This window comes from Somniosus microcephalus, chromosome 14 (assembly GCF_052327205.1).
Source record: "Somniosus microcephalus isolate GS21.2 chromosome 14, FLI_Smic_1.0, whole genome shotgun sequence".
Classification (NCBI taxonomy): Eukaryota; Metazoa; Chordata; class Chondrichthyes; order Squaliformes; family Somniosidae; genus Somniosus; species Somniosus microcephalus.
In genome coordinates, this window is record NC_141000.1 from 112,704,754 (window position 1) to 112,730,788 (window position 26,035).

Here is a 26,035-nt window from a genome sequence, read left to right on the forward strand (position 1 = left end):
TTCTTAAGATAATGAAAGGGTTTGATCGGGTAGAGGTAAAGAAAATGTTTCCACTTGTGGGGGAATCCAAAACTAGAGGTCATCAATCCAATAGGGATTTCAGGAGAAAATGTTTTCCCCAGAGAGTGAGGAGAATGTGGAACTCGCTACCACAGGGAGTAGTTGAGGTGAATAGCACAGATAGATTTAACGGGAAGCGGGATAAGCACATGAGGGAGAAAGGAATAGAAGGATTTGCTGATAGGGTGAGATGACGTAGGGGCGGGAGGAGGCTCGTGTGGAGCATAAACACCAGCATAGACCAGTTGGGCCGAATGGCCTGTTTCTGGGCTGTCGACTCGATGTAACTCGAAGAAAACTGTAGCCTAGAAATTCGATGATATAGTGAGTGTCAGCAGGTTATTCAACCCTGGAGAGCTTCACAATCAGGACCAATCCCGTTCTCACAAAAGCACTGGCACATCCGAGCTTTCGAGCAGGGTAGCAATCAGGAGCAGAAACCTTATCTAATATTTTGAAAACCATGTTTTAGTGCCTCTTCCACAGGCTCAGCTGAAACCGGCCAAGTCATGTCCTGATTTGAATAGCCCAGTGCCAGATGGGGCAGGACATGGAACAGCCGAGACTTTCAAGGAGCTCGAATCGTTTCTCCTCCTTGTGGCGAATTGCGAAAAGGAACCTTTCTCATACAAGGAAGCAGTGGCTGCAGCCAGATTTAGTTTCAGTTTCAATTCATCACGGGCAGAAGCAGCCTCCTTCAAACAGCTTAGGTTTTGGTTTCCTGTGAAATGCAATTGTTTGCACAGTATGTCATTGTTACAGCTTGAAGTATAACACAAGAGGCAGCTTCTCGGCAGAGGCAGTCCTTGCAGGAGAGGTGTTGTCTGCAATCTTGTAGGATGTGAGCTGTTGATTTGAATGTCTATTTATTTCACTTTGTTGTGGTTTCGAGTTCCAAGTCCAGAGTGCTATCTCATTTTAGCCCCTGTTGTTTGCAACTGAATTGATGAAGAACTCTGTACCTCTGAGTGATGTACATGCGCTGGTTTAATTGGAGCCACCAATTTCTGTTGGCCGGGCTAATACAGGTACGTGTTTCTTTAACTGGACTGAACAGACTCGAGAAAAGCAAAATACTGCGGTTGTCTTTGTGGTTTATTTTGACATTGAGGGCTTGGTGTCTGTTTAGTTCCTGTTGATGGCGATGGTCCAATTGTCTGTCTACAATTTGGTATCTGTTTAGTTCTTTGTAGATGTTGATGTTTGTTTGGTAACGTTGTACGGGTCCAAGAGTATTCTGTTTGCCATGTAATTTTAGACGGTATGGTCATTTCTGTCAGTATTTGTGAGCTTTCATTTTCTAGTACCTCTTGTGATTACTTGAAAACAAATCATTTTGTTGGAGCAGGTGGGTCTGGAAGGTTACCTGGAAGCTCAACCCCATTCCGTTGTGTTGAATGCTTTGGGTATGGGCTTGTGTGTTGAGCACTGTCTCCTGAAATTAGTGTGGAGTGCATACCAATGTGAGGCAGGAGTCTCAATCACATGGCACTCCTTAATGATGGGGAGTGGTTTAGATGGTGATGACTAAAGACATTTAATTATTTAGGAGGGTTGTTTTATGTTTGTCTGGATCTAGGATTATTTGAGTAGTTCTCTGATGATGCCCTTGTGTTTTTTACCATCTCCCACTCCCCCCCCCATCATCTCCTCTATTCGTTTCAACCATGTCAGTTTGGCTCACTGGTAACACTCTCACCTCCCTGAGTCCGAGAGATGTGGGTTCACAGCCCCACTCGAGGGCATTGCGCACCCAATCTTAGGCTGACACTTCAGTTTAGCACTGCGGGAGTGCTACATTGTCAGAGATGCCATCTGTCAGATGAGAAGATAAATTGAGACCCTCAATGCTGCCTCTGATGGGCATAGAAGATCCCATGGCACAATCGGTAGAAGGGTAAGAAGTTCTCCAGGCGCGCTGGCCACGAGTTACCCCGCAACAAACACCATCAAAACTCATTTGCTGTTTTGTGGAACTTTGTTGACGGTAAATTTCCCTACAAAACAACAATGACTATACTTCAAAAAGTCATTCATTGGGCGTGAAGCCCTATGGGACATCTCCATGTTATGAAAGGTGCTGTATCTTACCTGGAAGGTCTCAGCTCGGTCATGCTGGAAGGTGGCTCCACAGGAACCAACCATCTTAAGGCCTTGTCCAAGGTGCCATTTTTCACGCATGTAACCTGATGGCTTATCAGGTGGAGCCAGCACCCAGTGTAGCACTAAATCCTGCGGACCAGACGGTCCTGGGTTTGATTCTTGGTTTGTACCAGTGATCAGTGGGTAGCGCCCTCGCCTCTGAGTCAGAAGGCTGTGGGTTCAAGTCCCAGTCCAGAGACTTGAGCACAAAAATCTAGACTGACACTCCCAGTGCAGTGCTGAGGGAGTGCTGCACTGTCGGAGGTGCCGTCTTTCAGATGAGACATTAAACTGAGGCCCCGTCTGCCCTCTCAGGTGGACGTAAAAGATCCCATGGCACTATTTCGAAGAAGAGCAGGGGAGTTATCCCCGGTGTCCTGGCCAATATTTAGCCCTCAATCAACAGCAATAAAACAGACTATCTGGTCATTATCACATTGCTGCTTGTGAGCTTGCTGTGTGCAGATTGGCTGCCACATTTCCTACATTACAACATTTCAAATGTACTTAATTGCTTTAGGACATCCTGAGGTCATGAAAGGTGCTATATAAATGCAAGTCTTTCTTTTATAAGGCAGAAATGAATATAACCTACAAAGTGATTTCATAGAAACATAGAAAAATAGTTAGCAGGAGTCGGCCATTCGGCCCTTCGAGCCTGCTCCGCCATTCAATATGATCATGGCTGATCCTCTATCTCAATACCATATTCCCCCTCTCTCCCCATACCCCTTGATGCCTTTTGTGTCTAGAAATCTATCTATCTCCTTCTTAAATATATTCAGTGACTTGGCCTCCACAGCCTTCTGTGGTAGAGAATTCCACAGGTTCACCACCCTCTGAGTGAAGAAATTTCTCCTGATCTCCGTCCTAAATGTCCTACCTGTGTCCTGAGACTGTGACCCCTCGTTTTCGACCCCCCCCCCCCCCCAGCCAGGGGAAACATCCTCCCTGCATCCAGTCTGTCTCGCCCTGTCAGAATTTTATACGTTTCAATGAGATCCCCTCTCATTCACACACAGAATCACACAGAAACCCCACAGTGCAGATAGAGGCCATTTCAGCCCATCGAGCCTGCACCGACACATATACCACCCGATCCCTGTAACCCCTACACCAACACATATCCCACCCTATCCCCGTAACCCCACGTATTTAATCCCCCTAACACTAAGGGTCAGTTTATCATAGCCAATCAACCTAACCAGCACATCTTTGGACTGTGGGAGGAAACCGGAGCACCCGGAGGAAACCCACGCAAACACGGGGAGAATGTGCAAACTCCACACAGACAGTCGCCCGAGACCAGATTTGAACCCGGGTCCCTGGCGCTGTGAGGCAACAGTGCTAACCACTATGCCACCGTGCTGCCCTCTAAACTCTAGTGAATACAGGCCTAGTCGACGCAATCTCTCCTCATACGACAGCCCTGCCATCACAGGAACCAGTCTGGTGAACCTTCGCTGCACTCCCTCTATGACAAGTATATCCTTCCTTAGATAAGGAGACCAAAACTGCACACCGTACTCCAGGTGTGGTCTCACCAAGGCCCTGTATAACTGTAGTAATTTAGTTTTAGATTTCTCAGTTGTTAATAATTTCCAGAATCGATATGTCACCTACATTTGAGCAATGGCTCCCCCTTTTGATGCTCAGTATAATAGACAAGGAAATAAACTCGTTTTGTCTATTTTCACCCTCTAGTTTCAGTGGTGTGGTGCTACTGTATTTGAAAGGTTTGGAGAGCTGTAAAGCCTGATCCTGCCCTCGCCCAATGTTCGCACACCTCCAGCAGGTAGGCAGCCCTGGGATCATTTTCAAGAGCAGGAACCCTGGCCCATTTCCACCCCCTGCTGAGGCCCGTTGGTAAGTGACTCTGCCTCCGCTGTAGCCGAGACCAGCTAACTCAGCACGGGTCAGTTGATGCAGACGTCCACTGCTTACATCAATTGCCAGTGAATCATCTTTTGTTTACCAAACCTGGCAAAGACGCCAATACTAGTTTAAATTTGGACGGTGCTATTGCCACATAATGCTACATTTTATAGCAGGAAGCATCGGAGAAAGGGCCAAAAAGATTTACAAGGGTGATACCAGAACTGACGGGGTGTAACTATCAGGAAAGTCTGAAAAGGCCGGGGCCCTTTTCTCTTAAAACGTAGAAGACTGAGAGGTGACCCAATAGAGGTCTTTAAATTTATGAAGGGGTTCGATAGGGTTGACGCAGAGAAGATTTGAGGGGGAGACCAAAACTAGGGGCATTAAATATAATACAGCCACTAATTAATTTAATAAGGTATTCAAGAGAAACTTCTTTACTCAGAGAGTGGTGAGAATGTGGAGCTCGCTACCACAGGGAGTAGATGAGGCGATTAGCATAGATGCATTTAAGGGGAAGCTAGATAAAGACATGAGGGAGAAAGGAATAGAAGGATAAGGTGATAGAGTGAGGTGAAGTAGAGTGGGAGGAGGCTCGTGTGGAGCATAAACACCGGCATGGACCAGTTGGGCCGAATGGCCTGTTTCTGTGCTGTACATACTATGTAATTCTATGTAAGATACAGGCACCTTAGTTTACACAATGTTTGAACCATAGAATGATGCAGCACTGAAGAAGGCCATACGGCCCATCGTGCCTGTGCCGGCTCTTTGGTAGAGCTATCCAAATAGTCCCACCCCCCGCTCTTTCCCTGTAGCCCTGTAAATTTTTCCCCTTCAAGTATTTATCCAATTCCCTTTTGAAAGTCACTATTGAATCTGCTTCCTCCACCCTTTCAGGCAGCGCATTCCAGATCACAACAACCAGAGTTAACATTTCGGATCGATGGCCTTTCAGTTGTGACGAAAGATCATCGGCCTGAAACGTTAACTCTGTTTCTCTCTCCACAGATGCTGCCTGACCTGCTGAGCAATGCTTCCTGTAATTTTGTTTGGTGCTGCGCGGCCCCTTTAAGGGGCTGTGCGGGCCGTTCAAAATACCGCAGGTTTTCTCATTGAAAAGCTGGCAAGCCGGCTACGCGGAGTCCCTGGAGCGCTGTGCGGTCGAGCAGCTTACAGGGAACATTGCTGCTGGGTATTTCCATCATTTTCTCTCTCTTTTGTCATCATTATAATAAATGACTAAATAATCCATTTTTGTGATATTGGTTGAGGGATAAATGTTATCCGGACCCAGTCCTGTGCTTGTCTTCAAATGGTGCTATGGGATCTTTTACATCCACGACTCAAGCAGGCAAACAGGGTCTTAGTTTAACATCTCATCCGAAAAACGCCACCTCCAACGGCGCAGCGCAGCACCCCATCAGTACTACACTTGGATTATCTGCTCAAATCCCTGAAATGGGGCTTGAACTAACAACTGTCTCACGCTGAGGCAAAAGTGAGCCCCAGCTGACGTTAAACATACACATCTCATGGGTCCATACTTACAGAAAGGTCAAAAATAAAAACAGAAAATGCTGGAGGCACTCAGCAGGGCAGGCAGCATCTGTGGAGAGAGAAACCGAGTTAACGTTTCAGGTCGATGACCCTTCGTCAGAATTGGAGGGTGGTGGTGGATAGGGACTGGTTAGGCCTCTGTTCAAGGAAGAAGCGGAGTGCCCTCAGGCCATCCTGGTGTGGGATGGAGGTGTAGAGGGATTGTACGTCCATGGTGAAAAGGAGACAGTTGGGGCCAGGAAACTGGAAACTGTTAAAGTGACGGAGGGCATCGGAAGAGTCGCGGATGTAGGTGGGAAGAGACTGGACAAGGGGAGAAAAAACAGAGTCGAGATAGGAAGAGATAAGTTCTGTGGGGCAGGAACAGGCTGAAACGATGGGTCTACCAGGGCAGTCCTGTTTGTGGATCTTGGGAAGGAGGTAGAAGCGGGCTGTGCGGGGTTCAGGAACTATGAGGTTGGCGGCCGTGGAGGGACGATCTCCAGAGGAGATGAGGTCAGTGACAGTCTTGGAAACGGTGGCTTGATGTTCGGTAGTGAGGTCATGGTCCAGGCGGAGGTAGGAGGAGGTGTCGGAGAGTTGGCGTTCAGCCTCCACTAGAAACATCACCAGTCTTGTAAGATTTTTAAACAGTTTTTTTTTCAGCTGGACTCATCAGCATGTGACACAATGATATTGTCCACAATGCTGTAACATCATTCCAGGTGGCAAAGATATGTTACAAATAGGAACATAGGAACAGGAGTGGGCCATTCAGCCCCTCGAGCCTCTTCCGCCATTCAAGGGAATCATGGCTGATCTGTATCTTAACACCATCACCTGCCTTGGCTCCCTATCATTTTATACCCTTGTCTAGTTATAAATCTATCGATCTCAGATTTAACATTATTAATTGAGCTCGCATCTACTGCTCTTTTTGTGGGAGAGAGTTCCACACTTCTACCGCGTGACGAAGTGTTTCCTAACTTCTCTCCAGAATGGCCTGGCTCTGATTTTAAGGTTATGCCCCCTCGTCCTAAACTCGCCCCCACCAGCGGAAAATGTTTCAAAATCCTAAAAACCTCAATCAAATCGCCCCTTAACCTCCTCTGTTATGTGTTATGTCACAGTGTGCAACGCAAAACCGATGCTGGATTCTTCTACAACTCCATAACTCTTATTCTTTGTATAAAACGATAACTATTCCACCTTTAAAACTGACGGTATTTTTTTTTGAATTGATTAAATTTGACTGTAAACTTCTCATGAACACATGACTTTTTATTTTATTTATTCTCGGGATGTGGGTATCACTGGCAAAGCCAGCATTTATTGCCCATCCCTAATTGCCCTTGAGAAGGTGATAGTGAGCCGCCTTCTTGAACCGCTGCAGTCCGTAGCAGATTTTTGATACAACTGAGTGGTTTACTAGGGCAGTTCAGAGGGCAGTTAAGAATCAACCACATTGGTGTGGGTCTGGAGTCACTTTTCGGCCAGACCGGGTAAGGACGGCAGATTTCCTTCCCTGAAGGACATTAGTGAACCAGTTGGATTTTTACGACAGTCCGGTAGCTTTTTGTTCCAGATTTATTTAATTAACTAAATTTAAATTCCCCGACTGCCGTGGTGGGATTTGAACTCGCGTCTCCGGATTATTAGTCAAGGCCTTGGTATTACTAGTCCAGAATGCTCCGCGCCCGCCGTGCACCCTCTTCTGCCACTGATCAATAAAAACTGTAATAATCTCCACAGATTAACCAGAAGACTTCCATTTGATGGCAAGCAAGAATTCAAAACATCTCCGGACTAGAAAATCCCATTCATCAAGAAGAGATATGGCGGTGTCCCAGGTACTGCATGCCCGGAGGGTATATAGGGCAGCAAATTGGCAAAGGGTATGCATATGGCAAGAGAAGGGTAGGGTCGGGGCAGTGAGGAAGCAGTAGGCCTCACCACCCAATTTCAATCCCCTTCACCACCACCTTAGGATGGGATAGCTGAGGAAGATCCACCCCTAAGTTTTCACGGGCTATTTGGGCATGGGGGTTATCACAGCCAAGCCTGATGCTCTGCTCTCCTGATGTTAAGATGATTGGACTTTTCAGCAGTGATCGATAGATAGCGATCAGAACCAGGACACTGCTTGGTTTTCCTTTACCCCTTTCCTCAAGGGGTCACAGAGGAGAGTTACACTTCTCCCGTCACTGATACAGTTGCGATTAGTTAACTCAGCACAGACTAGTAATCGAACTTGGGGCCATCGTGGTCTGAGCACTAGCATAGCCCATGATGCATTTACCCAACTGCATTTAAATAATTATATATCTTTAAGCTCATGTGATGTAAGAGTTAATAGCCCAATAATTCAGTTCTGTTGAAGTTAATGGGAGTGTAACGGGCGGGGAGTACAACGGATGGGGACAGGCTTGATTGATCAGTTGGTCTTTTCCAGTTCTCTTCTATCTGTTTCATATGAGAGGGTTGAGAGAGGAGTGGGAGGGATGAGTCCAGTACGTAAGGGTTTAAGGCACAAGGAAAGAATCACAAAGCAAAACTTGATTTCACTGGAGAAAAGGAACGTGAAGGTCTGACATAATCCAGGTTTATAAAGCTGAAAGACATAGATAGACAGTGAGGTATAAGCCAGAAATTCTTATTTACGTCACATTTATCCAACAGGCAAAGTCATGTGCTCCTTATGACTATGGAACAAATGTAACACGTGACGGGATTTCCAGACTAGGAGCCCAGAACTAGAGACAGATTTAAAGTTTAGAAACCTCTAATAAACCTAAACATGACAAGAATTCCACCCCCCCCCCCCCCCCCACAGAGTAGTGGTAGTAATCTCCGGATTACTCCCGGTGCCACGTGCTAGTGAGTACAGGAATAGGAGGATAGAACAGATGAATGTGTGGCTGGAGCGATGGTGCAGGAGGGAGGGCTTTAGATTCCTGAGGCATTGGGACCGTTTCTGGGGAATAACAACAGAAAATGCTGGAAGCACTCAGCAGGCCAGGCAGCATCCGTGGAGAGAGAAACAGAGTTAACGTTTCAGGTCTGGGACCCTTCATCAGAACTGGAAAAAGCTGGAGATGTAACAGATGTTAAGCAGGTGCAGAAACGGGGGGTTTCTGGGGAAGGTGGGACCTGTACAAGCCGGACGGGTTACACCTCAACAGAGCCGGGACCAATATTCTCATGGGGAGGTTTGCTAGTGTTGTTGGGGAGGGTTTAAACTAGCTTGGCAGGGGGATGGGCACCAACATATCGGAGTAGAAAAGAGGAATAAGGTGCATAAAAGAGTGAGTGTGTTGGATAGTACTAGAGAAGAAAGTAGTACTAGAGGCAGAAGTAGTACCATATTAGGAGCAAACTAAGAAAGACTACGAAAAATTCAAAAATGGGTTTAAAATACATGTACGTAAATGCACAAAGTGTGGTGAATAAGGTTGGTGAGCTGCAAGCACAATTAGCCGTGTGGCAATATGATGCTGTGGCTTAAAAACGGTGAGGACTGTGCACTTAATATTCAAAGGGTACAAGGTGTTCCGAAAAGATAGGGAAGAAAAAAGGGAGGTGGGGTGGCAGTGCTGATTAAGGAAGACATTGTAGTGTTGGAAAGGGAGGATGTTCTTGAGGTGACAAGGACAGAATCCATTTGGTTAGAGTTGAGGAGCAAAAAGGGTATGATCACGCTATTGGGGGTATTCTATAGACCTCCAAATAGTGAGAGGGAGGTAGAGGAGCAAATCTGCAGGAAATCGCAGAGATATACAAGAGCCATAGAGTGGTGATATTGGGGGACTTCAATTGCCCAAATATCAATTGGGATAATGCTAGGGTAAAGGGAAAGAATGGGGAGGAATTTCTGAAATGTGTTCAGGAGAATTTCCTTGACCAGTATGTTCTTGGCCCAACTAGGAAGGAGGCATTGCTGGATCTGGTGCTGGAGAATGAGATAGGCCAGGTCGACCAAGTGTCTGTGGGAGAACACTTGGGTACGAGTGATCATCATAAGATTTAGATTAGCACTGGAGAGGAGCAAGGAACAATCTAGAGTGGAACTTCAAAACTGGAATAGGGCTAATTTCAATGGGATGCAAAAGGATCTAGCCAGGGTAAAATGGAACCAAGCACTTGGAGCAGCGGGAGCAGAGGAGGAGCAGCCGGGTATAAAAACCCACGACCAGCGAGGCCCGAGAGCACTCGGAGCAGCGGGAGCAGAGGAGGAGCAGCCGGGTATAAAAACCCACGACCAGCGAGGCCCGAGAGCACTCGGAGCAGCGGGAGCAGAGGAGGAGCAGCCGGGTATAAAAACCCACGACCAGCGAGGCCCGAGAGCACTCGGAGCAGCGGGAGCAGAGGAGGAGCAGCCGGGTATGAAAACCCACGACCAGCGAGGCCCGAGAGCACTCGGAGCAGCGGGAGCAGAGGAGGAGCAGCCGGGTATAAAAACCCACGACCAGCGAGGCCCGAGAGCACTCGGAGCAGCGGGAGCAGAGGAGGAGCAGCCGGGTATAAAAACCCACGACCAGCGAGGCCCGAGAGCACTCGGAGCAGCGGGAGCAGAGGAGGAGCAGCCGGGTATAAAAACCCACGACCAGCGAGGCCCGAGAGCACTCGGAGCAGCGGGAGCAGAGGAGGAGCAGCCGGGTATAAAAACCCACAACCAGCGAGGCCCGAGAGCACTCGGAGCAGCGGGAGCAGAGGAGGAGCAGCCGGGTATAAAAACCCACGACCAGCGAGGCCCGAGAGCACTCGGAGCAGCGGGAGCAGAGGAGGAGCAGCCGGGTATAAAAACCCACGACCAGCGAGGCCCGAGAGCACTCAGAGCAGCGGGAGCAGAGGAGGAGCAGCCGGGTATAAAAACCCACGACCAGCGAGGCCCGAGAGCACTCGGAGCAGCGGGAGCAGAGGAGGAGCAGCCGGGTATGAAAACCCACGACCAGCGAGGCCCGAGAGCACTCGGAGCAGCGGGAGCAGAGGAGGAGCAGCCGGGTATAAAAACCCACGACCAGCGAGGCCCGAGAGCACTCGGAGCAGCGGGAGCAGAGGAGGAGCAGCCGGGTATAAAAACCCACGACCAGCGAGGCCCACCAACTCCGCAGCGGGGAGAGAGGTAAAAAATAGTCAGTGTGTGACGTCACCAGGGAGCAGGTAAGTGATTGGTTGGTGAGTATTTCTCTTTTTTAAACTTTAACTCTGTAGTTTATCGTTACTAGGGTCTTTTCTGGTGTAGCAGGTACTGTTGGTAGACTATACAAGAGCCTTAGAGATATCTTTAAATTGGTGATAGTAAATTAATTTAAATTAATTAAGGGGAAAGTCATGCCAGGAGAGCCCAGCCCCGTGATGTGCTCCTCCTGCTCCATGTGGGAATTCAGGGACACTGCCCCTGGTGACTACGTGTGCAGGAAATGCATCCATCTGCAGCTATTAGCAGACCGCATTGAGGAGCTGGAGCTGCGGGTGGATGGGTTGTGGAGCATTCACAAGGCTGAGAAGTTCGTGGATAGCACGTTTAGTGAGTTGGTCACACCGCAGGGAAGGGCTGCACAGGAAGAAAGGAAATGGGTGACCACCAGGCGGAGCAATAGAAGTAGGCAGGTAGTGCAGGAAACCCCTGTGACCATTTCCCTCTCAAACAAGTATACCGTTTTGGATACTGTTGGGGGGAATGACTCACCAGGGGAAGGCAGCAGCAGCCAGCTTCCTGGCACTGGGGGCGCTCCTGCTGCCCAGGAGGGGAGGAAAAAGAGTGGGAGAGCAATAGTCGTAGGGGATTCTATAGTAAGGGGAACAGATAGGCGTTTCTGTGGCCGTAGACGTGAATCCAGGATGGTTTGTTGCCTCCCTGGTGCCAGGGTCAAGGATGTCACTGAGCGGCTGCAGGGCATTCTGGAGGGGGAGGGTGAACAGCCAGAGGTCGTGGTCCACATTGGTACCAACGACATAGGTAAAAAGAGGGATGAGGTCCTGCAGCAAGAATTTAGGGAGCTAGGGGCAAGATTAAGGAGCAGCACCTCAAAGGTTGTAATCTCTGGATTACTCCCGGTGCCACGTGCTAGTGAGTATAGGAATAGGAGGATAGAACAGATGAATGCGTGGCTAAAGGGATGGTGCAGGAGGGAGGGCTTTAGTTTCCTGGATCACTGGGTCTGCTTCTGGGAAAGGTGGGACTTGTACAAGTCGGACGGTTTACACCTGAACCAGAGGGGAACCAATATCCTTGCGGGGAGGTTTGCTAGCACTGCTGGGGGGGGTTTAAACTAATTCGGCAGGGGGATGGGATACAGAGTGGAGCTATAGTAGGGGGTGATGTACAGCCAAATAAGGAGGAAAAAACAAGTCAGCAGGGAAGGCAGAGCAAAGATGTGAAGGCAAAAGGGAATATGGCAGGGCTGGAAGGCATTTATTTTAATGCAAGGAGTCTTGCAAATAAGGTGGATGAACTGAAGTTGTTGTTGAACACATGGGAGTACGATATTGTTGCTATCACGGAGACATGGTTGAGGGAGGGTCAGGACTGGCAGCTAAATATTCCGGGGTATAGAATCTTCAGGCGAGACAGAGGGGGGTGTAAAAGGGGAGGGGGTGTTGCAATATTAATTAAGGAGTCTATTACTGCTGTAAGGAGGGATGATATATTAGCGGGTTCCTCTAATGAGGCCATATGGGTAGAACTTAAAAACAAAAAGGGGTCAAGCACCTTGCTGGGAGTGTACTATAGGCCCCCAAACAGTCAGGGGGAGATAGAGGAACAGATATGCAGGCAGATATCAGAAAAGTGTGAAAATAATAGGGTAGTAATAGTGGGGGATTTCAACTTCCCCAATATAAATTGGGATAGTCAGAGTGTGAAAGGCTTGGAGGGAGCAGAATTCTTAAAGTGCATCCAGGAAAGCTTTTTGAGCCAACATGTAGAAAGTCCTACAAGAGAGGGGGCGGTACTGGACCTAATTCTAGGGAATGTAGCCGGGCAGGTGGTGGAAGTGTCTGTAGGAGAGCATTTTGGCGATAGTGACCACAATTCGGTGAGATTTAAGGTGGTCATGGAAAAAGACAAAGACGGCCCGGAAATCAGGGTTCTAAATTGGGGGAAGGCCGATTTTAATAAGATAAGACAGGATCTGGCAAAAGTGGACTGGGAGCAGCTACTTATAGGAAAATCCACATCAAAACAGTGGGAGGCTTTCAGAAGGGAAATAGAGAGAGTGCAACACCAACATGTTCCTGTAAAGGTCAAGGGTGGGACCAACAAGCAAAGGGAACCTTGGATGACAAAGGATATACAAAAATGCATTAGGGAAAAAAAGGGGGGCTTTTGGCAGTTACAAAAGACAAAAGACGGTGGAAGCCCTAGAGGAGTATAGGAGGTGCAGGGGCATACTTAAAAAGGAAATTAGGAGGGCGAGGAGGGGCCATGAAATAACACTGGCGAGCAAAATAAAGGAAAATCCTAAGATGTTTTATAAGTATATTAAGGGCAAGAGGATAACCAGGGAAAGGGTAGGGCCCATTAGGGACCAAAGTGGCAAGCTGTGTGTAGAGCCAGATGAAGTAGGTGGGGTTTTAAATGAATTTTTTGCCTCAGTGTTCACTATGGAGAAAGACGATGTAGATATAGAAGTCGGGCAAGGGGACTGTGACATACTTGAACATATTAGCATCGAGAGGGAGGAGGTACTAGCGGTTTTAGCAGGCCAAAAAGTGGATAAATCCCCAGGCCCGGACGAGATGTATCCCAGGCTGTTGTGTGAGGCAAAGGAGGAGATTGCAGGGGCTCTGACACAAATTTTCAGAACCTCTCTGGCCACAGGGGATGTACCAGAGGACTGGAGAACAGCTAATGTAGTACCATTATTCAAGAAGGGTAGCAGGGATAAACCAGGGAATTACAGGCCAGTGAGCCTAACATCTGTGGTAGGGAAATTATTGGAAAAAATTCTGAGGGACAAAATTAGTCTCCACTTGGAGAGGCAAGGATTAATCGGGGATAGTCAGCATGGCTTTGTCAAGGGTAAATCATGTCTGACCAATCTGATTGAATTTTTCGAGGGGGTGACTAGGTGTGTGGATGAGGGAAATGCTGTGGATGTGGTTTACATGGACTTCAGTAAAGCTTTTGACAAGGTCCCGCATAGGAGACTGGTCAAGAAGGTAAGAGCCCATGGGATCCAGGGGGCCTTGGCGCGTTGGATCCTAAACTGGCTGAGTGGCAGGAGGCAGAGGGTGATGGTCGAAGGTTGCTTTTGTGACTGGAAGCCTGTGTCCAGTGGGGTACCTCAGGGATCGGTGCTGGGTCCCTTGCTGTTTGTGATCTACATTAATGATTTGGATGAGAATGTAAAGGGTATGATCAGTAAGTTTGCGGATGACACGAAAATTGGTGGGGTGGTAAATTGCGAGGAGGAAAGCCTCAGGCTACAGGACAATATTAACGGGTTGGTCAGATGGGCGGAAAAGTGGCAAATGGAATTTAACCCGGAAAAGTGCGAGGTGATGCATTTTGGACGGACAAATAAGGCAAGGGAATACACAATGAGTGGTAGGACCCTAGGAAGTACAGAGGGTCAGAGGGACCTTGGTGTACATGTACATAATTCCCTGAAGGCAGCGGAACAGGTAGATAAGGTGGTTAAAAAGGCTTATGGGATACTTGCCTTCATTAGCAGAGGCATAGAATATAAGAGCAGGGAGGTTATGATGGAGCTGTACAAAACGCTGGTGAGGCCACAGCTGGAGTACTGTGTGCAGTTCTGGTCGCCTCACTATAGGAAGGATGTGATTGCTTTGGAGAGGGTGCAGAGAAGATTCACCAGGATGTTACCTGGGATGGAGCGCCTCAGCTATGAAGAGAGACTGGACAGGCTGGGGTTGTTTTCCTTGGAGCAAAGAAGGCTGAGGGGGGACCTGATTGAGGTGTACAAAATGATGAGGGGCATAGATAGGGTAGATAAAGAGGAACTTTTCCCCTTAGTAGGGGGGTCAATAACAAGGGGGCACAGGTTCAGGGTAAGGGGCAGGAGATTTAGGGGGGATTTGAGGAGGAACTTTTTCACCCAGAGGGTGGTTGGAAGCTGGAACTCACTGCCTGAAAGGGTGGTAGAGGCAGGAACCCTCACAACATTCAAGAAGCATTTGGATGAGCACTTGAAATGCCATTGCATACAAGGCTATGGACCAAATGCTGGAAAATGGGATTAGACTGGACAGGGAGGGATGGGCGGCGCAGACACGATGGGCCGAAGGGCCTCTTTCTGTGCTGTAAAACTCTATGACTCTATGACTGACAGGAAAAACTGTAACAGAACAATGGGTGATCTCTAAGGAGGAGATGTTCCAAGTACAGGCTAGGTACATTCCAACAAGAGGAAAGGGTAAGGGAACCAAACCAAGGGCTCCTTGGATGACAAGGGAGATGATGAAACAAAAAAGAGGGTGTATGATGCATGTCAGGTGAATTATTCAAGGGAAAACCAGACCAAATACAATAAGTTGAGAGGGGAAGTGAAGATGAAAATAAGATTGGCAAAGAGAGAATATGAGAGTAGAATGGCAGTTAACATAAAAGGGAACCCAAAAATCTTCTACCGGCATGTAAACAGTAAGCAGGTAGTAAGAGGCAGGGTGGGGTCTATTAGGGACAAAGAAGCTGATATATGCTTAGAGGTGCAGGGCAAGGCTAGAATACTCAATGAGTACTTTGTATCGGTGTTTACTAAGGAGGCGGATGCTGACAAAATATCGGTAGAAGTGGAAAAGGTAGAAGCAATGGAAGGGGTGGAAATTGATAGGATGTACTAGAAAGGCTGGGTATGCTTAGAATGTATAAGTCGCCTGGTCCAGATGGCTTGCATCTCAGGTTACTAAGGGAATTGGGGGAGGAGATAGCGGAAGGGCTTGCCATAATTTTCCCTAGATGCGGGGGAGGTGCCTGAGGATTGGAAAATGGCAAATGTGACACCATTGTTCAAGAAAGGGTGTAAGGACAATCCTAGTAACTACAGGCCGGTCAGTTTAACATCAGTGGTGGGTAAAGTTTTAGAAACAATAATCAAGGAAAAAATTTACAGGCACTTGGAGAGGTTTAAGCTAATTAAGGAGAGCCAACACGGATTTGTAAAAGGCAGATCGTGTTTGACTAATCTAATTGAATTTTTTGATGAAGTAACAAGGAGGATTGTTGAAGGGAATGCAATGGATGTTGTCTACATGGATTTTAGGAAGGCGTTTGACAAAGTCCCACGGAGAAAGCTGGTTAACAAAATTGAGGTTCATGGAATAGGTGGGTCAGTGGCAGCTTGGATAAGGAATTGGCTTAAGGACAGAAAACAGCGAGTTGTGGTAAACGGCTGTTTTTCAGACTGGAGGATGGTAGACAGTGGTGTTCCCCAAGGGTCAGTGCTGGGGCCACTGCTTCTTTTGATATATATAAATGAGCTGGATATTGGACTACAGAGTAGAATTTCTAAATTTGCCGATGACACCAAACTTGGGGGTGTAGCAACCAGTGAGGATGATGCCAATCGACTGCAACAGGACATAGAAAAGCTAGCAGAATGGGTAGACAAGTGGCAGATGGAACTTAATAGAGAGAAGTGTGAGGTGTTGCATTTTGGCAGAAGGAACAGGGAGCGGCAATATACACTTAATGGCACAGTTTTAAAGAGTGTGCAGGGACTGAGGGACCTGGGAGTTAATGTGCATAGGTCCCTGAAGGTGGTGGGACATATTGAGAGAGTGGTTAGCAAAGCATATGGGATCTTGGGTTTTCTAAATAGAGGCATTGAGTACAAAAGTAGAGAAGTTATGCTGATCCTTTATAAAGCGCTGGTTAGGCCACAACTGGAGTAGTATTGCATCCAGTTCTGGTCACCACACTTTAGGAAGGATGTGAAGGTACTTGAGAGGGTGCAGAGGAGATTTACCAGAATGGTTCTGAGGATGGGGGAATCCTAGTTACAAGGACAGGTTGGAGAAGCTGGATTTGTTTTCATTAGAGCAAAGGAGGTTGAGGGGTGATTTGATAGAGGTGTACAAGATTATGACGGGTTTGGATAGGCTAGACGGGGAAAGGCTCTTCCCATTATTTGACTGTATAAGGACTCGGGGACACAGATTTAAGTTTTGGGCAAAAGATACAGTGGGGGTGTGAGGAAAAACTTTTTTACGCAGCGAGTGGTGAGGACCTGGAACTCGCTGCCGACAGAAGTGGTGGAAGCGGAGACACTTCATGTTTTCAAGGGGAGACTGGAGAGGCCCTTAAGGGAAAAAAAACTTGCAGGGCTACGGGAATAGAGCGGGGGAATGGGACTGACTGAATTGATCTACAGATAGCCGGCACTGACTCGATGGGCCGAATGGCCTCCTTCTGTGCTGTTATGACTCTATGGACTAAAAATTGAGTATCGCCCCATTTGGGCCACTAACTTCGCTACTTTTAGCACCCCGGAAAAATTAGCGCCTCACACCGGAAATTGAGTGGTTGCGCCCCAAGAGGGAAGCGGGGCGCTATTGGAAGCACCCCGCATCCCTCTTGGGTGCTGCGAGTCAATATCGCGGCGCTACATGCCGTGGTATTGCAGGTCTTCCTATCCTTCTTAAAGCTGAGGGGCCTTGCGCAGCGCGACCCGGGGCCCAGCTGGGCCACCAGGGATCAGAGTGCCGGCAAAAGAGCCTGGCCCTCAAGAGAAGTGCCGGGCTCTTGGAGCGCAGCCGGCACTCCACGAGGGGGGGCCGTTCAGGAGGCCAGGGACGGGAGCGCAGGCAGGAGCTGGCAGGTGGCCAGCAACAAAAATGGCCGCCCCCGCACCTCGCCTTTAAATAGCACCTCGCCAGTCGCAGGTGGGCCCCCCTGACCCCATCGGACATAGCGTCCGGCGGTAAGTCAGGGGGCACTCCCGAAGATCGCAGCCGGGGCGCGAGCAGGGTGCTGCGCATGGCGATGACGTCATCGCCCACGGTGCAACGCCACAGGGCGCTATCGGTTAGCGCCGCCGCTAACCTCCTGCTGAATTTTGTGGGCGGCGCTGCGCCCAGTCGCTAATTCCTTTGCGCCCCGTTAACGCCCTCTTAGGGCGCTAACAGGAGGCGCAAAGCAACCCATTTTTCCCCCCATGACTCCCAGCAACAGAGCTCAGTGCTATTTAACTCATTCCTGAAAAAGCAAGGAGCTGGATAAACATCTGATTGGGTTTGGAGGTTACAGGGATAAGTAGAGCCTGAGACCGTCAGGTACCCGATGGGACACCGTACTGGGCCAGATTTTCTATGTTCCTGCAGCAATGGCCATAAGGGCGTTCACCCGATTTACATTCAATCTTTTACATCGCATTTTCCTCTATACCCAGTGCCCCGGCGATCCCATACATCTAATTGCAGGAACATGCAACGTTCCCCGAATGGAAAACAAAAGCAAAATACTGCGGACGCTGGAAACCTGAAATAAAAATAGAAAATGCTGGAAACACTCAGCAGGTCAGGCAGCATCTGCGGAGAGAGAGACAGAGTTAACGTTTCGGGTCGATGAGCTTTCGTCAGAATCCTAATGATTCTGGTGCTGCTGGTTGGAGGGCTGGGGGGTCGGCAGTTTGAAGATGTCCATGGCGAACAGCAGGGCAGACCAGCACAGTGGAAATTTGGGCTAGATAATTACGCTGAGGTTTTGCTTGATGACCTATCGGCACCAGTGACCATTGATGGGGAACAACAAACAGTCGCTATTTTGTTTCTCTAGGAAGGAGAGAAGCTGACATATTTGGTGCAGACAAATGGTACAATTCAGCCGCAGTTGGCACCAGTTAAAGTGACCAGTAGTGTGAGTGAAGTGCCGGTCGGTAGCGGAGCTGTTGCTAACTCCAAGGGGCCTGGCTATCAGTGGGGAGCCTGGACGTCCACCTTTGGCACGCAGGAGACACACGACCAAAAGAAGGAACAGAGACGTATTTCCATTAAGGCAAGTGACTTCAGTTTGTGAAAGTAACGCAGCGTCTTAACCCCCTCACCCCGCATCCCCCACTTTTCTCCCTCTCCTCTCTCTCTCTCTCTCTCTCGGACGCAGACTCGGGTAGGTCCCACAGGCACTGGCAGCTTTCTGGTACCTTGCCCAACTGGGCATAAGGATGAAAATGAAAGCAAAAAAGGCGTGCATTTATGTAGTGCTTTCCACCAGCTCAGGATGCCCTGAAGCACTTTACAGCCAATGAAGTATTTTTTGATGTGTAGCCACTGTTGTAATGTACGAAACCTGCGCACAGCAAAATCCCACAAACAGCAATGAGAGAAATGACCTGATAATTTGTTTTTCGAGATGTTGGTTGAGTGATAAACATTGACCAGATCTCCCCAGCGCTTCTTCGAGTAGTGCCGTGGGATCTTTAACGTGCACCTGAGAGGGCAGGCATTTCTTCACCCGACCAACAGTCTAGGCTTCAGTTACCACCGCACTATGGTAATGGTATAATAGATTTTTATTGTTGCTGGCCACCAGGTGTAAAGGGAGAGGGGCTTGGACTGTTTGTCCTCAGGAGCAGGAAAAGCCATTGGGTGGTCACGTAACCAGAGAATCACCTGCAATGGCTTCTCTTCCTGCTCCCATATCGTTACCTCTGGTGTCCCCCCAGGATCTATCCTTGGCCCCCTCCTATTTCTCATCTACATGTTGCCCCTTGGCGACATCATCCGAAAACACAGCGTCAGTTTCCACATGTACGCTGACGACACCCAGCTCTACCTCACTACCTTTTCTCTCGACCCTTCCACGGTCTCTAAATTGTCAGACTTCTTGTCCGACATTCCACTTCTGGATGAGCAGAAATTTTCTCCAACTAACTATTGGGAAGACCGAAGCCATTGTTCTCGGTCCCCGCCACAAACTCCGTTCCCTAGCCACCGACTCCATCCCTCTCCCTAACATCTGTCTGAGGCTGAACCACACTGTTCGCAACCTTGGTGTCATATTTGACCCTGAAATGAGCTTCTGCCCACATATCCGAAGCATAACTAAGACCGCCTATTTCCACCTCCGTAACATCGCCCGTCTCCGCCCTTGCCTCAGCTCATCCACTGCTGAAACCCTCATCCATGCCTTTATTACCTCTAGACTTGACTATTCCAATGCACTCCTGGCTGGCCTCCCACATTCCGCTCTACGTAAACTTGAGGTCATCCAAAATTCGGCTGCCCGTGTCCTAAATTGCACCAAGTCCCGTTCGCCCGTCACCTCTGTGCTCGTTCATCTACATTGGCTCCACGTTAAGCAGCGCCTCGATTTCACAATTCTCATCCTTGTTTTCAAATCCCTCCATGGCCTCGTCCCTCCCTATCTCTGTAATCTCCTTCAGCCCCACAACCCCCCGAGATATCTGCGCTCCTCTAATTCTGCCCTCTTGAGCATCCCTGATTATAATCGCTCAACCTTTGGTGGCTGCGCCTTCTGTTGTCTAGGCCCTAAGCTCTGGAATTCCCTGCCTAAACCTCTCCGCCTCGCTACCTCTCTCCTCCTTTAAGAGGCTCCTTAAAACCTACCTCTTTGACCAATGTTTGGTCACCTGCCCTAGTTTATCCTTGTGTGGATCGGTGTCAAATTTTTTGTCTTAAAATACTCCTGTGCAGCGCCTTGGGTCGTTTTGCTACTAAAAATGCACTACATAAATACAAGTTGTTGTTGTTGTCTCAGAACACCATGACAATCTCTAGAGCGATCCTGGTGATTTTGAAGAGCGCTGCAGACGATGTGCTACACAGCAATGCAGTCCCAGCCATCGTGGAAGAGTGGAAATGCAACTTTTATTTCTACTCTGGGAGCTCTGTTAAAATGTTACTTTTAAAAAAGATAGTGCATTTATTTGTTTGAAGATGATCTCTCTTTCTATCCTCTCAGGCAATGGATACCGCGTTTTACAATGAGTATGAGCATAAGGTACGTCCTTGCATCGACCTCATTGACTCGCTGAGAGCATTTGGTGTGGACAAGGATCTGGGGCTTCCGGCCATCGCAGTGATCGGAGACCAGAGTTCCGGGAAGAGCTCAGTCCTCGAGGCACTGTCCGGGGTGTCACTTCCCAGAGGGAGTGGTAAGAGAATGTCGGAGCCTATCATTACCTGCTCGTCTATATATCTATTCACCCATCCGGCCGCCTGTCCTGTGATGCCATTAATCTCCATAACAACCTTTGCCTGTTCACCTTCTCGTGTAACTTTTCGAAATTACAAAACTGAACCGAGCAAATTGTTCACTCTGGTAAATGGTCCAACTACTCAGCACATTAAATATTAGGAAGTTAGGAATAAGTCAAGTGAATCTTTTTCACCCAAAGGGTGCTGTCACAGCAGAGCGCTCTAGGGATTCCCCGTTATATCGCACTGAAATCACTTGCACGTCGAGAAAGGCAAACTTCTCGCCACGGAGATGGCGAGATCTCTGGGCAGCTTTCTTCGGGGCCAGCAGTGAGCGCCTCTGCTTCACCGCTGACCGCAAATTCTGGGCCAATAAAGAGTTAAAGAACGAGTAAGCCTGCAATGTGCTTACGCCGCTGGATGAGTTACAGGTTAGTTACTTACTCCGTTTTAAAGCAAATACTTTTTGTAAAACTTCCAATTCAAAGGCAGCTCCATCATTTGGAACAGGTTCAAAAGGTGCCAACTCTAGCTCTACAGTCAGTTTAAATGGTCTTTGAGGAGAAAGCACCAGTGCCTAGAGTGGAAGATTATATGCTATAGACGGTTGCTTATTGCACTGGTTTGTTCTAACAGCACCTCTCCAAGATAATCCCTCCCACAACCACACGTTGATCCGAATTGATGTTTCTTTTTAGCCGTCAGCATTGTTTTACTGTGTGACAGGAATTGTGACAAGATGCCCGCTGGAACTGAAGCTAAAGAAGGTCAAACAGGAGAATGTTTGGAAGGGGACAATAAGCTACAAGGATTATTCACAGAAACTGAAAAATGCAGCTGAGGTGGAGCAAGAAATTCGCAAAGGTTTGTTCCGACAGTATTTTGTCTTAGTAGGCATTGCCATAGAAGACACGTACTGCGGATTAATGCTAGATCTCCATGTTGAGTACTTTGAGAATTAATGTACTGTAACACAGTGAGGATTAGTTTGCGGAGGCTCATTGACAATTTCATACATAGGAAGATGAGAACTAGGAGCAGGAGTCAGCCATTCGGCCCCTCGAACCTGCTCTGCCATTCAATAAGATCAAGGCTGATCTTCGACCTCAACTCTACTTTCCCGCCCCGATCTCCATATCCCTTGATTCCCCTAGAGTCCAAAAATCTATCGATCTCAGCCTTGAATATACTCAACGACTTAGCATCTACAGCCCTCTAGATACATACGCCAAATGTAATGGTAAGCCCCAGATGTCGACCTAGTGTTTATGCTGCAAAGTGGCATTTTATCAAATCTTCCTAAATATAGCATGTAAATTATATTCAAAAGTGTCTTTAATGGATGACAAAGCCACCATTTTGATTAAGAGGCCAGCATCTACTCACATGAGAAGGATATTTCCTCTCTGGCTTCAATATAAAACAATAATTCAAGAGGAAAAACTATTACATCGTGTCTTGATATATTTGTCCCTTTGAGACGTGAGCCCTTTCATCAAGTATGTCCTATATCGGCCAATTCCCCATTCAAATGGCCTTTCCATATTTATATTCAATTAACCCTGGTGCAATACTGACTACAGTTTAAGAAAGGATGCAGAAAGAAAATAAAGTGTACAGATTTATTGTATTTTAGATGCTGTGATGGGAAGATGGCAGATACTCTGAAAGAATCAGATCAAACGGACTTGAGGGCTTTCCTGATCCAAACCTCTCTTATGATCTACAAACATACGAACAATGCCAAACAGGAATAGACCCTTTGGCCCATCCAGCCTGTCCCACATAACTGCACTGCCTTGTGCGTCCTCTCACCTCACCCGAAAGCCATGTGATCTCCTGGGAGAGGCGAAAACCTCGGCCAATTTGGGAAAAACAATCTGGGAAATTACTCTCCCACCCCCTTAGGCGATCAAATCTAGTCCAGGAGATCACTCTGACCCTGATAATGCTACGTAGTACCTACTGATTACTTGAAGGAATTCAGCTAATAGGTGTTCACTGCACGAGCCAGCAGCCTGTGCCATAGGACAACTATTCTCTGGGAAAAGAACCCCGCCTCCTAACATCCAATCTAGTTCTAGCTTGAAATTGTGACCCCTGGTCCTCCCTAACCTATTTAGTTGAAACAAGCTGTCTACATTAATAAAATCTATGCTCTTAATCAGCTTATAAACTTCGATCAAATTGCCCCTAAGTCTACGCTTCTCTAAAGTGCAGAGTCCCAGCTCATTTGAGCCTATCTTGATAACTAAGATGCTTCAAACTTGGAATGAATCTAGTGGCCCTCCTCTACCCTTTCCAAAGCTTCAATATTCCCCACCATGTGAGGAGAACAAAACTGGACACAATATTCTAACTGAGGCCTAGCCAAGGTCTTGTGACATCAAGATCACTTATAACTGAGATGCTTACAGATCCGTAACAAACAGTTGGGCCTTGGATGAACGTAACATCTCAGCTACCAACTTCTGTATCAAAGTGTAGTGCTGCACATATCTATTCCATATTTTCTGATTGATGCATTCAATGCTTAGCGACATCGGTAGATGCGACCAGTTGGGTAATTGGCACAGGATGAGTTCAGGGCATCAGCTGGGTGTACATAGCTGAAGAAGATAGTGTAATGAGCATCATAAACAATATATTTGAGCCTGCTTCCTTTTTAACCAACTATTCACTACACAAGTTAGTGTGCCCGATCACTGTGTGTCTAATCCCGTTACTTATTAATATGTGATGTCTTTCCAGCCCAGAACACAATCGCGGGACAAGGACTGGGAATCAGCTCTGACTTGATCAGTCTGGAAATTGTATCCACCAATGTTCCTGATCTGACTCTCATAGACTTGCCAGGAATCGCCAGAGTAGCAGTTGGCAACCAGCCGCTTAATATCGGAGATCAGGTATGAAGAGCTCAGTTAGCATGTCCTCGTTTAATTTGCTAAACATGAAGGGGGAGAAATTGGGTGAGTAGCGCCAGCTGTTAGCGCCTAAAGAGGCAGTCAGTGGCTGTAGCGCCACTGGCTGCGTCTGCGGCGATATTCAGTAGGGGCGCTAATGGTGGCGTTAGGCATTTGCGCTGCGCCGCCACCGATGACGTCATTGGTGTGCACAGCGCCCCATTCGTGCCCCGTTCGCGATATTTGGTAGCGAACGCCGCAGTTGCGCCGCTCACTACCCGCGCCCGGTTCACGGGGCCTTACTGTGCCGGCAGCGGCGTAAGTTAAGGTGGAGGTGCGGGGCGGCCGCTTTTTCGGCGGCCACCTGCCAGCACCTCCGTCCCTGGCCTCCTAACACCCCCCACCCCCCGCAGCATTGCCGGCTGTTTCCCGAGAGCCCGGCACTTCTCCTTGGTGCCGGGCTCATTTGCCGGCACTCGCGAGCGGGGATCGCGCTGTTGCAGGCACCTCCCCCTTAACAGTGGGAGGAAGGCCTGCAGTACCGTAGCGTGCCGTGCCGCAGCATGTGGCACTGCGGCACGTTGCGCTGCGATAATCAGTTTCAGCGCCCTAAGAGGGACGCGGAGCGCCTCGAGCCTCGCCCCGTGTCCCTCGAGCGGCACTGAAACTGAATTTCTGGCGATCGGTATCACTCCGATCGCCGTGCTAAATCCTGCGCTCCGCCGACTTTTGCGCCACTTTGGCGCCCCAACCCAATTTCTAGGCCGAAATGTTTTACATCGACAACTTGCATATACAGGAAACTTTGTGCTATCCGGCACCGACGGGACCGAGCTGCTGCCGTTCCCTCAAAACTGCCGGACACTCCAGCGCTAATGTTGAAACATACGGAGATTTTCAGCTCCGTGTGAATCAACAAACCCTGTTGCTTAGCAACAGCTTCTAAACAGTCGGCAAGCGTCTCTGTAGCGTCTCTAGCTGAAGCTGTTGCTTAGCTACAGACCTTGCAGAGCTTGACTGTTGAGAAGAAAGAAACGAAAAGAAAAAAAACGGCTCCTGATTTTTGCCGGTGGCTCGAGCTTGCCGATTTAGCCTCCGGATAACACACAGTTTTTCCTGTATACAGCGCCTTTGACATAAGAAAATGTACCAAGGGCGTTTGCTGTTTGTGGGAGCTTGCTGTGCACAAATTGGCTGCTGCGTTTCCTACATTACAACAGTGACCACACTTCAAAAGTACTTCATTGGTTGTAAAGAGCTTTGGGACATAAGAAACAGGAGCAGGTCATTCGGCCCCTCGAGCCTGCTCCGCCGTTTAATGAGATCATGGCTGATCCGATTTTGGCCTCAACTCCACTTTCCTGCCAGCTCCTCATAACCCTTGACTCCCCTGTTGCTCAAAAATCTGTCTATCTCGGCCTTGAATATATTCAATGACTCCGCCTCCACAGCTCTCTGGGGTAGAGAATTCCAAAGATTCACGACCATCTGAGAGAAGAAATTCTTCCTCATCTCCGTCTTAAATGGGCGACCCCTTATCCTGAGACTATGCCCCCTCGTTCTAGATTCCCCCACGAGGGGAAACAACCTCTCAGCATCTACCCTGTCCAACCCCCTCAGAATCTTTTATGTTTCAATAAGATCACCTCTCATTCTTCTAAACTCCAATGAGTATAGGCCCAACCTGCTCAACCTTTCCACATAAGACAACCCCTTCATCCCAGGAATCAACCGAGTGAACCTTCTCTGAACTGCCTCCGATGCAGTTCTGCTCCTGCTCCTATTTCTTATGTTCTTGTGTCCCAAAGCTCAAGGACATCTTGAGCTTGTGAAAGGCGCTATATAAATACAAATCCTTCTTTCTTCTCTTTAAACATCTCGCATTTACTGAGACTCGCTAACAAATACTTCACTCATTTTCCGGACCAAAGCAATTTACAAGAATATTTACATATCTCTGCAAATACTTCAAATAGCATCAAAATGCTCCTGGGTCTCCTTTTCCAAACAGTAAATCATATCCTCTGCAAAAAGAAAATGACAGTTGCTTTGTTGTTTGTTGCGTTTGTACATGGAGAAGGTTGTCATAGGTTGTCACCGACCTTTCTTTGATTCTGCAGCCATGTGATCTGTGTTTTATTTCAGATTAAGAGACTCATTAAGACCTTTATTCAGAGACAAGAAACAATTAACCTTGTGGTTGTGCCATGCAACGTTGACATAGCAACCACAGAAGCTCTGAAAATGGCCCAGGAAGTGGACCCTTCTGGAGAAAGAACTCTGGGTAATTACATATCAACTAAGGAGAAGGAAACTAAGAAGTTTCCTACTGAAGGGAGAAAAAATCTTACCGTTATTTTCTGTTTGGGCAAAGAGAAGTCCCAAAAAAG

At 48.0% G+C, this 26,035-nt stretch overlaps 1 protein-coding gene across 3 annotated transcripts in view; it reads left to right on the forward strand.

Moving 5' to 3' along the window:
• The first annotated feature begins 740 nt into the window (after positions 1 to 740).
• LOC147107852 (interferon-induced GTP-binding protein Mx3-like) overlaps positions 741 to 26,035 on the forward strand; it is a 41,774-nt gene continuing 16,479 nt past the window's right edge. The window contains exons 1-8 of one of the 3 annotated variants that reach the window (XM_086007204.1): positions 741 to 1,088; positions 3,907 to 4,068; positions 7,372 to 7,469; positions 18,362 to 18,580; positions 20,507 to 20,699; positions 21,469 to 21,606; positions 23,494 to 23,648; positions 25,791 to 25,929. In XM_086007204.1, the coding sequence (XP_085863330.1) occupies positions 7,395 to 7,469; positions 18,362 to 18,580; positions 20,507 to 20,699; positions 21,469 to 21,606; positions 23,494 to 23,648; positions 25,791 to 25,929 (919 nt within the window). In that variant the 5' untranslated portion in view covers positions 741 to 1,088; positions 3,907 to 4,068; positions 7,372 to 7,394. The remainder of the gene's footprint in view (positions 1,089 to 3,906; positions 4,069 to 7,371; positions 7,470 to 18,361; positions 18,581 to 20,506; positions 20,700 to 21,468; positions 21,607 to 23,493; positions 23,649 to 25,790; positions 25,930 to 26,035) is intronic. The other 2 variants (XM_086007203.1, XM_086007205.1) reach the window with 2 other exon arrangements.